Here is a 17,958-nt window from a genome sequence, read left to right on the forward strand (position 1 = left end):
CTTCTAGCTCTTATCATTTTTTGCATTGCATTTACAATATAATGTCAACAAACATGAGCATAGAAATGAGGCAAGCACAAGAAACTGGGCCCTTCAACACAACATAAGTTTCCATGAATTTTTTCCAACAAAATCACCAGTCCAAACATAAATTATTCCCATTATGATTGTTAAAATCTACCATCACCTACTCCACCTACTACACCTACCACCACCTACTACCACCTACTACACACCTACCACTACCACCTACTACCACCTACTCCACTACATCTCCTATATAAGGAGCCCCTCACCATTTGTAAAAAAATATCAATCAATCAATAATACAATTCTCTATTTCTCTTTATACATTAAATTTTCTACATGGTATCAGAGCTATAAGATTTAAACTTGTATTTTTTTCTCACCGGCGGGCAGCCGGCCGGCAACTTTGCCTCTGCTGCCCGCTGGAATTTTCTTCTCTCTCAACAATGGCAGATTTCATCCATACCCTTTCTGTACCTCCTATTTCTCGAGCTTTAGCAAGAAGCATTCTTGCCCTCTCAGGTTCATGGTTCTCAAATTCAAGTTTGACTGCAGCAAGCCAGAGTTCAGGGTTCTGAGCATTCTTCTTCCTGGCCATGGTGAGAACTGCTCGAGCTTTACTCAATCCATTCATCTTCTCCTCAAGGTTAGCAAGCGAAAGCCAAAGGGGAATACAACTGGAGCAGTGCTTCAAACCTGACTCATAGGCTTCCTTAGCCTGTTCCAAGTTACCAAGCCGTTCCTCCAGCTGCCCAAGCATCAACCATAATTTGAAAAATGACGGGAAGAGTTTCAGCCCTTCGTCAAGTAACCTCCTCTCCTCGGTGGTGTGCATGAGGGGAGGCTGGCTCTCTCTTGGCACATCTACTCTCTCTCTCAATTTCTTTTACTCTCTCGGCATCAACCTCTCTCTCTATCTCTCACAGAGCATTGCAGAAGTTGGAACTTGCAAACACACACACTGCCACCTCACTCTCTCTCTCTCTCGGGTTAGGGAGGGAGAGGGCCATACACACACCCATTTTAAGAGACATCCATCCACACCACACCACCCAACTTTCTTTTTATTATTTTATCACACAAGGGAGACAGCCCCATGTGAACCATTCACACGGTTTCACACATTCACTTCCCCAAACCACCCAACTTTCTTTTTATTATTTTATCACACAAGGGAGACAGCCCCATGTGAACCATTCACACGGTTTCACACATTCACTTCCCCAAACAAAAACAAACAAAAAATAAAATAAAATAAAATAAAATAAAACAATAAAACACACAAAATAAATAAATAAATAAAAATAAATACCAATAAATATATATATATATATATATATTCTGAATCTCACCTTTTCTTGTATAGATATTTGAATCTCACCTTTTCTTTTTTTATTTATTTTTTCTTACTTTAACTTTCCCGACCTTTTTATTTTTTATTATAAAACTTAATTGGTGCTCTCCTCCGTTTGATTTCCAACTCCATTATTTTTATTTATTTTCTCCAAACCACTTTCCTTATTTCCCCCATCTTTCATTTTTGATTTCAAATATATTTTTATTATTTTTTCTTTATTTTTCTTTCACATTATTTTTAATCTTTTTCCAATTCATTTCATACCATATAGCTTTGCACACCAAACCATATTTTATTCATCTCAGGGATCCACCCCGATCACAATTTTACACAAAAAAAAAAAAAAAAAAAAAAAAAAACCAACACCAACAACTTTGTTTTCTTTTCTGCAGCCGACCACCCATCGACCTCACTTCTTCGCCTATTCCGCCGGTCTTTTCTTCTTGCCTCCGTCCTGGGCGGCCCTTGACGGTGTTGCCTCCGTGTTTCCCACTCCACTGGGCACGATCACTCCACCCTGCTCCTCCACTGCAGCATATGGCGGACCTCCAAATCGAAACATCACGGTGGCTTTCCGCTTCAGCTCCTTGTTTTCTGCCTTTAGCACACTTATCTCTGCTCACGCATCCTTATACATGCGTTGGAGCAGAGCCAGTTGGGCGTTTAACTGTTGCACCTCATTTGTCCTACTCTGCAGCCGGTGCGACAAGTTTGTGACCGCAGTCATGGTTTCCACACATGACTTCAATGTATACTGATTGGCTTCAATATCTGTTTGTACTGCCATTTTTTGCTCCACCGACCGCATCGGAAAGTTCAACGGAGCAAAACCAGAGGTGTTTGGTTGAGGTTCACGGGCCGCCACACCAGTTGTCTCTCTTGTTGACTCGTTGAGGTCTGGAAAGAGAGTGAGCAGACCACGGGAAGAAGAGGCCATTTTCTGGGCAACAGTTGTTACAGAGTATTACAGAGTTTCTCTCTCAGACAATGAAGAATTTTTTTCAGAGTTTTTTAGCAAGTTTTCTGCCTCAGCCTCAGCCTCCGCTTCGGTTTATAAAGACCATGACGAAGAGGCAGACACGCGCATCATGCACCACTTGACGCCAGACGACAAAACGGGCGCGCAAGCCAATGTGGTGACGCGCCTCGCCATCATGTCCGGCACATCTTTTTATGACTTGGTGTTAAAATTTATCAATAAACCTACCACCACTACCACCTCACCTACTCCACTAAACATAACCCACTACACCACTACCACCTCACCTACTCCACTAAACCTAACCCACTACACCTACATCTATATAAGGAACCATTTGTAATAGACCACCACTACCACCTCACCTACTCCACTAAACCTAACCCACTACACCTACATCTATATAAGGAACCATTTGTAATAGACAGAAGATATCAATTCATCAATCAATAATACATACAATTTATTCTCTCTCTATTTCTCTTTATACATTAAATTTTACATGGTATCAGAGCAAGGTTAAGCACTTAGTATTTTTCGCTTCACCGGCGGGCGGCAACCTCGCCTTAGCCGCCCGCCGGACCTCAACCTAGTCCGCTAAAATTCTCTACACATACCCTGACTCCGTTAATGGGTCAGCGTCACTTCAATCCCTCACCAAGTCCCTGCGGCATTCCCAGGCTCTGGGCAAGATTACTCATCCTTTCTTTCATGGCTTCAACACTCTTCTGGTGCGCATCCTTGTATGCTTCAGTGACCAAAAGGGAGAGTTTTTTCAGCTCCCAACTCCATTGCAGCCTCAGTTATCTCAGTGCGCACAGGCTGCTGGTTACCAGAAAGTGTTACCTTTATTAGCTCACCTTCACAATAGCCATCAAACTCTGCTGCAGCAAGTTGTTGGTGCAAGATTGGAGGACCCCGCATTGTCCGATGCACTTCAGGCATGCCCAAATCTGACGCATCTATCTCTGCTTGCGTGTGAGGGGTTGAGATCTGTTTCAATTGAGCTGCCCCAGCTAGAGCAATGCAGACTTGATTTTTTATGGCTTGGGTAACTGCTCACTTTCCATTGTTTCTCCAAAGCTTGAATTGCTCGAGGTGCAAGGTTGTAGTTGGATTAGGGTTCGAGAGACCCAATGCTTAAGAAATCTTTCCATTACCAATAATTCCGGGAGAGTTTACATAGTGGATTTTGGAAAACTTGTGGGTCTTGAGTTCTTGTCCATTAGAGGGGTGCAGTGGTGTTGGGATGCAATAAGCAAAATGCTTCAATTGGCAAATAAAGTGAAGCATCTCTATATGAAGGTGGAGTTCACGGGGAATTTTGAAGCCCTCTTGCCCTTTCCGGAGATTGATTTTGTCGAATTCTTTAACAGCCATCCCAAGCTGCGAAAATTCGATATGCATGGTGCCATGTTTGCTGCTCTTTGTCAGAAAAACAGCTTGAAAAAGGTGGATTCGAGATTTGTGATTCCCTGCCTTGAGGAGGCAGTGGTCACAGTGAGATCACCATTAAATGCAGAACAGAAAATGAGCACTCTCGAATCATTGGTCAAGTATGGTAAGAATTTGAAGACACACAGACAAGCTGGACCTCTCTCCATCTCTCATTATATTATATATATATATATATATATATTCTTTTCATCTATTTTACACCACCAAACTTCTTTTACTTTCCAGACCACTCACCGACACACACATTGATTTGCCCATGTATATCTCTTTTCTCTCTCTCTGCCACTTTCAAACCCTCTTTATCTTTTATATATATATATATATATCTATATCTCTTTATTATACTATATTCCCAAACACTCATCACACGCATGCACATGGCAGACACCACTCCACTTTCTTTCTTTTATTTTATTTATTTCTTTATTTTTTTTTTCATTTAAAAAAAAAAAACAGAGGAAGAAGACGAACTGCACACAAACTCATTTTATTCATGTCGGGACTCACCCCGATCACCATTTTACACCAAAAAAAAAAAAAAAAAAAAAACAACCAACACCACAACGGCTTTGTTTTCTTTTCTGCAGACGGCCACACGCCGACATCCCTTCTCTACTCTACCGCCGGTCTCTTCTTCTTGCCTCCGTCCTGGGCGGCCCTTGCCGGTGTTGCCTCCGTGTTTCCCACTCCACTGGGCATGATCACTACTCCCTGCTCCTCCACTGCAGAATATGGCGGACCTCCAAAACGGAATATTACGGTGGCCTTCCGCTTCAGCTCCTTGTTTTCTGCCTTTAGCACACTTATCTCTGCTCGCGCATCCTTATACATGCGTTGGAGCAGAGCCAGCTGGGAGTTTAACTGCTGCACCTCATTTGCCCTACTCTGCAGCCGGTTCGACAAGTTTGTAACCGCAGTCATGGTTTCTACACATGACTTCAATGTATACTGATTGGCTTCCACATCCGACTGCACTGCCATTCTTTGCTCCACAGACCGCATCGGAAAGTTCAACGGAGCAAACTCCGGGGCGCTTGGTTGAGGTTCCAGTGCCACCGCACCAGTTCTCTCTCTTGTTGACTCGTTGAGGTCGGGAAAGAGGGTGAGCAGTCCACGGGCAGACGAGGACGAGGCCATTTTCTGGGAAACAGCGTGTTACAGACTATCTCTCTCAGCAAAACGCATTATCTCTCTCAGCAAAACGAAGAGTTTTTTTCAGAAGTTTTTTCCCAGGTTTTTTTGTCTTCGCTTCTGCCTCAAGCACAGCCTCCGCATTGGTTTATATCGACACTGACGACGCGGCCGACACGCCACTCTGTCGTTCACGTGCCTCGCCGCGTCTCCGGCTCACCTTTTGATGGCTCGACGCTTTCTGTCGGGCACGCCTTTTGATGAAGTGGGCGCGCTTTTTGAGGGCGCGATTTTTGAGGGCTCACTATATATATCCATATATATATATATATTTGGGCAGCCTATATACACCATCATACAGTGTATTTTTTAAGGGTCCGACAAGACTCTGTAAACTGTCCCGACATTGATTCAGGTTAGCTCCTTCAGGGGTCCGACAAGACTCTGTAAACTGTCCCGACATTGATTCCGGTTAGCTCCTTCAAGGGTCCGACAAGACTCTGTAAACGGTCCCGACATTGATTCCGGTTAGTTTCTACAAGGGTCCAGCAAGACCCCGTAAACTGTCTTCTACATCGGTCCGACATGACCCCATAAACTGTCTTCTACATCGGTCTGACACGACCACACAGTGTCTGCTACAACGGTCCGACATGACCCCATAAACTGTCTTCTACATCGGTCTGACACCGCCATCCAGTGTCCTCTACACCGTTATGACACCACCATACAGTGTCCTCTACATGGTTATGACACCCCCATACAGTGTCCTCTACAACGTTATGACACCACCATCCAGTGTCTTCACCAATGGTCTGACACGACCATACAGTGTCTCTTATCCTCTTTTATTTTTATATATTTTCTTGTTTTGTTCCTCTCTCCAAGCTCAAGTTGGTTAGTTTCTATCCTCCTTGAGTTTGCGGGGAGCTGTTAAAATTTATCAATAAACCTACCACCACTACCACCTCACCTACTCCACTAAACATAACCCACTACACCACTACCACCTCACCTACTCCACTAAACCTAACCCACTACACCTACATCTATATAAGGAACCATTTGTAATAGACCACCACTACCACCTCACCTACTCCACTAAACCTAACCCACTACACCTACATCTATATAAGGAACCATTTGTAATAGACAGAAGATATCAATTCATCAATCAATAATACATACAATTTATTCTCTCTCTATTTCTCTTTATACATTAAATTTTACACTTGGGCTCGCCTTTTGATGGCACGCCTTTTGATGGATTGGGCACGCCTTTTGATGACACTCCTTTTGAAAGATTGGGCACACCTTTTGAGGGTGCGACTTTTTAGGGGTCCGACACGACTCTGTAAACTGTCCCGACATTGATTCCGGTTAGCTCCTTCAAGGGTCCGACAAGACTCTGTAAACTGTCCCGACATTGATTCCGGTTAGTTTCTACAAGGGTCCAGCAAGACTCCGTAAACTGTCACAACAACTGTCACAACATTGTCTGCTACAACGGTCCGACATGACCCCATAAACTGTTTTCTACATCGGTCCAACACGAGCCAGTGTCTTCTACATCGGTCTGCCATAACCATACAGTCTTCTACAACGGTCTGACACGACCATACAGTGTCTCTTATCCATTTTTTATTTTTCAGATTATTTTCTTGTTTTGTTACTCTCTCCAAACTCAAGTTGGTTAGTTCCTATCCCCCTTGAGTTTGCGGGGGGCTGTTAAAATCTACCATCACCTACTCCACCTACTACACCTACCACCACCTACTACCACCTACTACACACCTACCACTACCACCTACTACCACCTACTCCACTACATCTCCTATATAAGGAGCCCCTCACCATTTGTAAAAAAATATATATCAATCAATCAATAATACAATTCTCTATTTCTCTTTATACATTAAATTTTCTACACTGATATTTTCTGAAATTTCACAAAACTTTCATGTTTTTGCCTACTTTGCTATAATGTTTCATTGTTTTGCCTAACAAATGACATTATAATCAATACATCATCAATTTTCCTATTCTTTTGAGATTATATTGTGCAATCCAGAAGATCAGTCTGTTGTATATGGTTAGGACCTTGCACACACCATATGGACAACCAATTATATAATGTGTATCTTCAATAGACTAACCGAATGGAAAAGATCACACTGCATTTAGGCCTCGTTTGGGAACAGGCTAATTTAGTAACTTTTTGGCTATTTGGCTAAAAAGGTAAGTAAAAAAAACTTGTATGTTTGGGATGACTTTTTGGCTAATTACGAAAAGATGTGCAAAAAGTAGAGAGAAAAGAGAATCTTTGACTTTTTGGCATGGGTTGTTGGCTTTTTGGCTAATTTAGTAACTTTTTGGCTAATTGGCTAAAATAGCCTCTTGCCAAACGAGGCCTTAGACTGAATATTATCACAAAGAATTACTACTAGATTTACTTGTTACAGATAATACTACTTGTTATGTGTTTTTTAGTGAGGGGAAAACAACTACTCTGGAAACAAACAAGGGGAAAGAGGCCTTTATTAATAAGAACATACTTTCAAGATCTTGAATAAGAGACCTCAATTGTCTGCACTCCTGGTCTTGGCGATTCCTTTTTTCTGAAATAGTAACAGGGTCTTAGTTGTAGAATGCCAGATAAGTAATGGATTTCTCTTCGCTAATAAAAGGAATCAAAATTTGAAATCTAAAATCAAAGAAAAGATTGAATGGGTCAGTATCAGCTATTTCTACCATTATTCAAAATAAAAAGTGGCAAAAAAAGGCAAAGAGAAAAAAATAAAAATGAGCTCGAGTAAAAAAAGATATGCAGTTGGCCTATTGAGTAACAACAGCATAAGGGATATTTTAATACATCGTAATAACAAGATTACCAGATCTAACCACTGGCAATGCCTTAACTAAGAATAGCTAGCAATGCCATTACAAAAGAATAACTATTTTAAATAACTATTTTACCAACTGTCCAGCAAGAACAACTCTGTGTGGTCTTTTAAAGAAGCGGAGATTCGCTTCATGTCCCAAACTCCAGATGTTTCTGTTATATGTTGAATTTTCTTAATGAATTTATCATATGGAAGATTAGCAATTATCAATCTTCCTAAATTCATTACTTTCCATATTGAAAAGCATAAAATACTCTCAAACATAGTGACAAGAATATCTCATTCAAATCCAAGAATACAACAAAATCTCCAGTTCGTCAATAAAAAAATACTTCATTTTTTTTCGTTTTTAGTTTCTTTTATATATATTTGTAGTTTGCTATGAGAACATGGAAAAAAAACCAAAGTCAAACACCCTCAGTTTTCCCTACAATTTTCTAGCAAAAACTGTTGAATTGAAGCTCTCTCACTCTCTCACCGTTCAAGCTATATATAGATCTTATGTACAAAAGTGTAATTTCATATACACTTGTGGCCCAAAAACTGGTCCTTGAACCACCCACGTAAAGAAGCATGAAAGAGACCCAATAAACAATAATTAAGGGCTTGTTTGGTATCATTTTCATTTTCTGTTTCTGTTTTCATTTTACATAAAATAAATAAAACTTGCTTGGTGAACTATTTGAAACCAACCCAGTTGTAGGAAACCCCAAAAGTTGTTTTTGAATTCTCAAAAACTGTTTTCATACCAAAAATGAAAACAATGGATGTTTTCAAACTTTTCATTGTTTTGGTTTCCAAAAACACAAAAAACAAAAGTGATACCAAAAGGTCCTATGTTGCTCGACTATAATTTCATTCCCTTTCACATTATTAGTGCCTTGTATAGATATCTCTAATAATATAAAGAACTTTGTAATCAACCAGTATTGATGCCCAAGCATAACCTAAGGAGTCTCAATCTACAAGGCAAGGTGTTGGCTAAGTGATGCTCATTACATACCCATTTAGATGTACCATTGAGCAAATAAAAAAAAAAGAAACAACAAAGTGCCAACAATCATTAGCATCTTTGTACACATGTTTAATCCAACTAAAATACAAACAACAAACATGCTTACTTAGAACAAGATTCATATTGCCTTTACTCAAACTCCTTCCTTTGAATGGAAGTAACAGATAAAATCAGAGAGAGAGAGAGAGAGACTAGTATAGCATTTCAAAATACAGTACACCTTCTAAGGCCACAATTTGCCCTTGTTGCATGCTTATCTGATCAATTAGTAACCGCATTTGACTCGTACAATGGCTTTCTGATTCCATCTGTGATGATCAAATTAACATCATATATAAGAAAGTGGACAACTAGCACGTCTGGAAATGGTCAAAATTTTGCCAGATTAACAGATCCAAAGACACCCAGAGACTATTAACTAAAAGGAATATAAAGAAATTACTAAGCATTTTAACAAATGAATTATAATTTTTCTCATAAAAAACTACACACATGGATTTATGATAGTTTGCTTCGAATACATGCACAAGAATTCAAGTGCACTAATCTGGATCAAATTTAAAAAGGGTTGGCTGAAGGGGATGAACACTAGTGAATCAGCTAATTACCACATTGACAATAGTATCACACCACCCACATTGACAATAACATTGCACCACCTGTGCCCTTTTTGAAGCTTATACTGCACTTCCAGCTTCATTCTAATCAAATAGGATTATTTAGTTGGTGTGTAATCCAAAGAATTTATATCCGTATGTTTTACTACATAAAGCACTATTCTGTTATGTGATGCCAAGCATCCATGACGAAGTAATCTTGTATGCAAACAACACCATAACCAAGATAATGTAACCAGAAAATGGATTACACAATCAATATCAAATCCAGGTTACGCAACCTGAAAGGTAGTTGATTGCACAAAGAGCTCAAGAGAAACTACCACATAGAAGATCTATCCCCTAGATGTGCTATCAAAATACATCTCATGAAAGCATATGACTCAATAGATTGGGAACTTCTCTTTTATATTATGGAATGATATAGTTCCCACACAATTGATAGAATGAGTAAGAGAATGCATTACAACTCCTAAATATTTAGTGGCCTATGTTACATGGACTCAGGTACATGTCTCGAGTGCAGGGTCTGTGTCTAATCTAAGCATCCAAATGAACTAATTCCCATGTCCAAGGCACAGGAGCATGACAAAATATTTGTAAGAAGCATACCACATATCATAACAATCTATGTTTCATATAACATTCAACAAAGATGATTTTATTATCAAAGAGGTTTGCTGATAAATAAATAAAAACAACAGCCTGAGTGCTAATCAAAACATAGTATGGTCAACCATGAATATGATCCTAGAGATTAGACAATAGCAACATAAAATCGCAGACTACATACACACACATATATCACTCATATTCTTAAAAAAGGTTAATAATTGATACACAAATGCCAGTCTTGAAGTGAAATTGGCTGTACATACCGCAGCAGCAAGCCGATCAGCATATTCTGACTGTGTAGCAAAAAGGCGCATCTGGAAGAAGAAAGAAAGAAAAAAAGAGAGGGAAAAAAACACTTGCAATAATTAGTAATAACAGAAATATATATATATATATAACTCCAATAATAGGCGAATATAAGTCTTGAAAAAAGCAAATTTGATTAGCTTATATCAAAGAAGAATGCAAAGTGAAACAACATCAGAAGCAGGTGAAATGCGCAAATAGGAAGCAAATACCAAAACAGTCATGCTATATCACATCTGCAAAATTGTATACAACAATGAACATAAAACAGATACTTGTTCACAATATTGACAATTGATAATGAATGGCAGGGACAATGAAATGAATTTGTTTAAGAAAAATGTGAAAGCTACAAGTCTGAAAAGGCTTGACAAAAAAATGGTTCTATTTTTTGACCAAATATGCTTTGCTTTTTTAAGATTTTATCATCTGGGAGAAAATCAAACCTTCTAGAATTGTGGCAGTTTTGGAAGAAATCTATGAGAACATAATAAGATCTTCACCCAAATATGTGTGTGTGTGTGTGTGTGTGTGTGTGAAGAAAACTAAGCAAAAAAAACAAATTGAATAACAAAATTCACCCTCCCATGAAGTCAAATACCCCAAAAAATTCCATAAAAATTTGCAACAATCATGAAAAAATTAATTCTTTGAAACAGATTAGTATGCGACCAAAATACAAGCAATTCCAATTCCATGCTGCCAATCGTTATCGCACCCTAAGATAGTATTTAGTTCATTAGAACGGAAGTGGAATGTCCATTCTCACATTTGTTCACTGAAAAAAATTATAAAAGATGCATTGCAAATGGAATCATTATTCACCATTGTAAATAAATGATCATTTCATGAGGAGGCCATTCTACCTTCATTTCTGTGAATCAAACACTACCAAAGGTCTTGCACTGTTATGTATGGCACAACACCACCAAATGAAAGAAAACAAACATTCCACTAATAGCCACTCTTTCTGCCGGGCTAGTGCAGACTCAAGGCAAGAAGTAGCAACTCCTTGGCGGCGAGTCTCTCCATTTCATCTGGGAGATGGTTTGTCTCTCAAATTTCAACCGGAGACCTCTGAACTCTCTATCAGCAAGTGATTTCATTGGGCAATGGCATAAGATGGATCTTTCAATAACTTCCGGCAACAAGAGGGAAGGAAACAATTCTCATGATACAGATTCTGATATTGTTACAGATGATTTGAGTGATTGTGTGGGCTTCTATTCATGCGGTAACTTTGGTTGACCACAATTGGGGGCTTCAAAGAGGGATGAAGTGGAGACCTTTGTGAATGTCAAGAATACACCATGGCGGGGAGGTGGTCCCCAGTACCTCTGTTATCAGAATCTTACGATTCACGATTCGATTCGCAATTTTTGCAATATCGATACGAATCTATTGGTGGATCTATTTTGGAAGTGAATCTCTAGTGAATCGCACGATTCACAATCGATTCACGATTCGATTCACTTTTCACGATTCATGCAACTTTTGAAATTATTGTGTCCGACATATTTTCGACTCTTTTTTTCTTCATCTTTTTAGTGAAAATGGCATAATACAACTTTTAATAGCGTTTAATACCAAAATAACCAACATATATACATGATTTATTGTTATTTTAGCGATCATGAAGTTTTCAATAGGATCCAATCAGATTCAGTCAGACCCGACATATTTTTAACCTTTCTTCTCATTTTTTTTCTTTTAAAAAATCATAATATATCTTATAAAGATGTTTAAGATTAAAGTTACACTATAAATTATTTATTACTATTTTATTAAATTGAATATTACATGTGTGAGGTTAGTTATATTTTTTTAAATGTTTTAGACTTTAAAATAAAAGATTCTAAATAATTCCTTCTTATTATTTGCTCATTGTTACTTAGAAAAGTATATATACTTATTGTCCAAATATCAACATTGCTGTTAATTATTGTTACTTTGAAAATTGATAATTTGTCTATTTGGTTACTATCTTTATTAAGAATGGCTGATAAGAAATATCTAAAAAAAAAAAGACAAGATGATGATATTACATCTTTATTAAGAATGGTTGATAAGAAATATCTAAAAAAGAAAAAATGTAATATGGTGATCTTACATAGGAACCTTTGTTAACTTCTTACCTATTAAACTACGTGATTATTATTTAAAATAACATTTTCATTGATTTAAGTCTAAATATTTTATATTCATAAGATATATTTAACATCTAAATGTGTAGATATATATTTTTAAGTAATTTATAAAAAGTGACTGAATCTTTACGATTCACGATTTGATTCGATTCGCGATTCGGTACAAGGCCATTTCGATTCACGATATGAATCCCGATTTGACAACTATGCCCAGTACAACAAAAAGTCATCTCACGTCTTCGTCCCATTTGTCAGTGAGACCCATTAGCTTGAGTGGTTTAGACAAAATAGATTTGGATGTGGCTGGAAGCTAAGAAGCATGGACACGTGACACGACACGGATATGATACGGACACGCATAAAATATGCAATTTTATATACTTATTATATGTTATATATATGAATATATCATTCAAAGATAATAAAAAATATAATATGATACTAATTCTTATAAATTTATATGCTTTTTGTTTTATTATTGTACCTTAAGTTGTTTTGTTTAAACTTATAATTAGCTTCACATGTGTCCAATCGATAGACATGTGTGTTTATGCGATTGACATGTGTGTCTTCTAAGTGTCCAAAGAGTGTTCGGGTCTTTAAAAAAATTTAAAAAATAGGACACGTTTTGAAGAGTGTCGGACACGTGTCCTAAGAGTGTTCAAAGAGTGTCGGTGTCCGACACGGACACGACACGGATACGTCACCTTCTTAGAAGTGTCCGTACTTCTTAGGTTGGAAGTCATGGCAGCAAAGGAGTAGGGGGGGACTAAGTGTCCTTTTGGGTACCAATTTAACCCCTCAAAATTTATAAATAAATAAAAATAAAATATAAAACAAAGTGTTTTTAGTGATGACTCTTTGGGTGATGCGCATGAAGAGAAGGTTGGGGCTATGCACATGTAATCTAAGGTGACCAAATCTGGGGATCTGACACAAACTTGGTCTACAAATAATTGAACCAAGTGAGCATCTCCCTACCAAAAATCAAATTTTTTTTCAGAATGAACTTTTTAAAAGTAATTCAAAGATCCCAAAATTAGCTAAAAAGCTTAAGAAATTCAAGATGAAGTATGAGAATAATAAGTAGAACATTCCCATAGAAATATCTAGAAGTGGATTTATGTTAAGCAATGGGCTGAAAATTATGGGTGGATAGTCATGATGAAGTTGTCACCCTTGACAGTGACACTAGTTTTCTTCATTTTCAAGATTAAAAGTGAAGTTATGAATATCTTGAGCATGGACCTTTTTTATTTTGGAAGTAAACTAGTTGTTCTGAAAATATGAAATCCTGATATTTATTTGTCTAAGAGTGAATTTCCCAGTGTCCAATCTGAGTGAAGTTTTATAATATTCCTCTTGAGTTATGGACAAATGATGGCTTAAGCTATGTAGCTAGCGTAATTGGTACACTTTTCGTACCTTGGTGATTACACCCAATCTCTTAGTTGACTTACTTTTGCAAGGGTGTGTATTAAAATTCAAGCAAACACTGCGATCCCAAAATCTTTCAGACTTAATTTAGGGTATAGGGAACATTATGAAATTTGAGTTCAAGTTCCATGGAAGCCCTAAAAATGTGATGAATGTAAGGCCTTTGGTCATTCTACCTAGGCATGCGCATATATTGTAAAGCAGGTGGTTCCAATTGTATCGAAGTTTAAACAAGAATGGAGTATGAAATGAGGGGTCAGTTGAGCCCAAAAATAGAGATTGGAAAGAAGGGAAGAAGAGGAAAGGCAATTGTGTTGTGATTGCTAGATCAAACGAAGGGAAAAGTTTCCCCATGCTTTCCTCATGTATTCCTAATGACGAAATGAATCAAGTGACGAATTAAATAACAAGAGAGAAGCAAGTTCTTCTACCAAAGAATATGGTTCAAGGGGCTTTGCTGAAATGGAAGGTAGTGGTGCTCTTGTGATAATCTCCTCTAAGGGACTAAGGGAGGAAAATGATCCACCTAATGCAGTGATGGAAAACTTGGAGAACACACATCCTTCCAGGAATAAAAACCAAAATAAACTTGAGAGAAAAAAAAAAAAATCGCAACCTTGAGCTTGCTAGAAGAAGGTGATGGGGGGCTAATCTAATTTTTTTGGTTTTGTGTTTGTTGTTATGTTGCTAGAGAGTGTTTAATTCAGTTGGCCTAGACTCTTTGGATTGTGAGTGGTTATTATTGTCTAAGCTAGGTTTGTTTTGTGTTGCCTTGCCTTTTTGTAAAGTTGTGAGCCTTTGGACATGAGTATTGAACTTTGTTGTATATCTTCTGTAGTCTTGTTTTTTTGTTTTTTTTTTTTTATATATATTTTGTAATAAGACACTTACTTTAAAAATAAAAATAAAAATAAAAATCAAAGATCACCCAAGTAGGGAGCCAAAATATAAGACACGGCTTGAGAACTTAGTATAGCAAATTACAGTGCACAGAACATGCTATGCAACGATTCTTCCATCTATGATCCATACGAGGACAGACTAACTACAACGATATGAAGAGCGGCTAGCGAACAACAAACAAACGCCATTCCATAGCATAGAATTTTCAATAATTGCATACAAGTAGCATATATAAACTAGTTTATACAAACGTATACGCATATATATTACGCCGATTAGGGCTTCGAACCATCTAAAAGGAGAATAATCAAAGCAATGACAAAGAGACAACTGGAAGAAAAAGAGAGAAAAGTGCGTAACCTGGATGTAGATGAATGCAACCGCCGCAACGAGGAGAAGGTATCGGTAATCGCAAGAACATCTCACCATCGTTTTTAGAGAGTCAATCCAAAAAAAGGTTCAGAAAAAAGAAGCTTCGATCTCGCAAATAACGGAATCTGATTTGGTTTTTTTTTGGTTTATGTTGCGGGGGAAGCTCTGGAATTCAATCGGATCGCGGTCCACGACTCAACACAATCACAATCGGATTTCTAAAGCCACCTCCGTCTGTGCGTGCGAACCAAGACGGACGACAGTCGTGCGTGTTCGTTGGGTCGTATCGTATTCCTTGTCATTCAAAGATGCTACGGACACCAACCGATTGACCGAACAAATTACCGAAATCAAACTTGGTACACCACCTAAGCACGCAGGCCCACCTATCAGAGCAATGTTATAAAAATAAAAGAAAAATATTTGGTAATTCAAATTTGTGTGACGTGAATTGTTCGAATAATATCATTTTATTTTTAAAATAATATTATTTTGAGATATTCAAGTCATGAAAATTTGAATTATCAAACATTATTAAAAATAAAAATTACGTAAAATACACTTTACCTCTTCAAATTAAAAATTGATATAATGTATTCTTTCATCTTCTAAATTTTTTTAATTTAACCCTTATATTTCTATTATGTTAATAGAACAAATAGAAAGTGTGCATATAATATGCACATGTCATATTTAAACAAAAATATCATTTAACGATATGCCATAAATGTGACATGTGCACGGAAACATAAATATTATATTGAAAACTTTCAAAAAAACAAAATGAGTATGCTGTGTCAATTTTGAATTTAGTAGGGTAAAGTTAAAAACGATAATAGTTGAGGTGTATAGGTGAAATTTGCCCCAAATAAATCTATCAAATACTTACATGTAAAATCCACACATATATATGAACCCACACATGTGGAATTCACAGTGACATGATTGTTTGGTAAAAAAAATTGAATCTTCGAGCAGCGTTCAGATCCTGTCGACTCCAATTTTTTAGATTGTTTGTGGAATTATTCAAACCGACATCAGTTTGATTAATAGGGGAAAAATAAAAAATAAAATAATAGAAAGAAAGAACATTGATAAATGAAGAGAGATAGAAGAAGCCCACACATCCATTGAAGTTCTTTTTTATCTCTAACATCGCTCTTTTTCCCGACCCTCTCCTTATCTTCTCTTCTTTTTTATTCTTCATTTTCTTCTTTTTCTGTTGCTACGTCAGAGTTTCTCCATTTATGTAAACATGTTTTCTTTCAAGTATGTATGTAGTAGGATTAATAGAGATCGTCAGAATCTATAAAGATCGCCAAAAAACTAATTAGAAAAGACAAAGTTTCCCATAAATCTACAAATATCTATGGAAAATGAAAAGTAAAGGTTACGAATGGCTCGTGGAAATGCTTTGATAAAGGAATTTGATATGAAGAAGGATGGATGGTTTGGTGAAAGAGAAATAAAGAGGCTAGAGAGATAAAAATGGCATAGCTCCCATAGGATCCTCACATTTACCTCTCAATAATAAAGAACTATGGATTTCTCTCCAATTTCATTCTTTCCCTTGAACGTTATGACTTGGGTACATATTTACAAGCCCCCAAAAGTAAATATTTGAGAAAGTAGTAACTAGTCAAGGTTGAGCCAATGTGATCAAGGGATCATATAGGAATTATTCTTGGGTACATATTTACAAGCCCCCAAAAGTAAATATTTGAGAAAGTAGTAACTAGTCAAGGTTGAGCCAATGTGATGAAGGGATCATATAGGAATTATTCTCTCGCTAACTGCCTTATTTGAGGAAAGTTGCATTCCCAAGGACATCTCTCATCATTTCGCCAAATAGTACTGAGACTAATGGAGGTCCGAGAACATTCTTAACTCCTCAGAGAACCTTTCCCGTTAGTCACATCGAACCAAGAATCCCTAACATCCCAATGGGTCAAGAGTAGTCCAACAAGACGTCTTATTGCAATTGTCCAATAACCTCTTAGGTCACGTCACCTTCACTCCGGGTGTTGACTAGTGTAACCGAAGAGCAAATTATCTTCAAACTATTGGCATATTTCACTTTGACCCCTTCCATCATAGGTCCAATTTGTACCTTTTATTTTATTTTTTATTTTAGTTTACGAGGTTAATTTATACATTTTTATAATTTAGGGACAAATTGATACATTTGAATAGTTTAGGAAGTCCATTGATATGTTTTTATAATTTAAGAGATCAAAATAATATTTCTCAATAGTTTAAAGGATATTCGTGTAAATCCCTCATAATTTTATTTTGAAATTAAGGCCATTTGGGGACTTGGGCATTTAGCAAAACAATTACTAAAATTATCACACCACTCACTCTATTTTTTTATTTTTATTTTTTTAAAAAAAAAAACCTAAAAAGTAACTACAATAGTCAATTTCTAAATATGACCTAAATAGAAACATATTTAAATAATAATAATAATAATAGATCAAGTAAATTTTAACTACTTTCAATTACACTGTAGTGTTTTTTTTTTTTTTAATTTTTTTTAATTTTTTTAGGTTTGGTTTGTTGCTATTAATGTTATATTTTAAGGCCTATTTTGGCAATTCATAAAATAGTAAAAAAGTTTTTAAAAAATCACCATAAAAATTAAAATTTGCTCTATTTTTTTACACAATTTTTTATTAATAGCCAAAAAAT

At 36.9% G+C, this 17,958-nt stretch overlaps 1 protein-coding gene and 1 pseudogene across 2 annotated transcripts in view; one reads left to right on the plus strand and one right to left on the minus strand.

Annotated features, from left to right (window-relative positions):
- Window positions 1–15,666, minus strand: part of LOC114264780 (alpha-1,3-mannosyl-glycoprotein 2-beta-N-acetylglucosaminyltransferase) — a 32,581-nt gene extending 16,915 nt beyond the window's left edge. Inside the window, exons 1-4 of one of the 2 annotated variants that reach the window (XM_028205476.2) lie at window positions 15,256–15,666; window positions 10,366–10,416; window positions 9,091–9,178; window positions 7,508–7,570 (exon numbers count right to left, since the gene is read on the minus strand). In XM_028205476.2, coding sequence (XP_028061277.2) covers window positions 7,508–7,570; window positions 9,091–9,178; window positions 10,366–10,416; window positions 15,256–15,324 — 271 coding nt within the window. In that variant the 5' untranslated portion in view covers window positions 15,325–15,666. The remainder of the gene's footprint in view (window positions 1–7,507; window positions 7,571–9,090; window positions 9,179–10,365; window positions 10,417–15,255) is intronic. The other variant, XM_028205477.2, reaches the window with a different exon arrangement.
- Window positions 805–4,070, plus strand: LOC145819825 (F-box protein At1g10780 pseudogene; annotated as a pseudogene).
- Window positions 15,667–17,958: the final 2,292 nt, after the last annotated feature.

This window comes from Camellia sinensis, chromosome 2 (genome assembly GCF_055761805.1).
Source record: "Camellia sinensis isolate YWXY chromosome 2, ASM5576180v1, whole genome shotgun sequence".
Classification (NCBI taxonomy): Eukaryota; Viridiplantae; Streptophyta; class Magnoliopsida; order Ericales; family Theaceae; genus Camellia; species Camellia sinensis.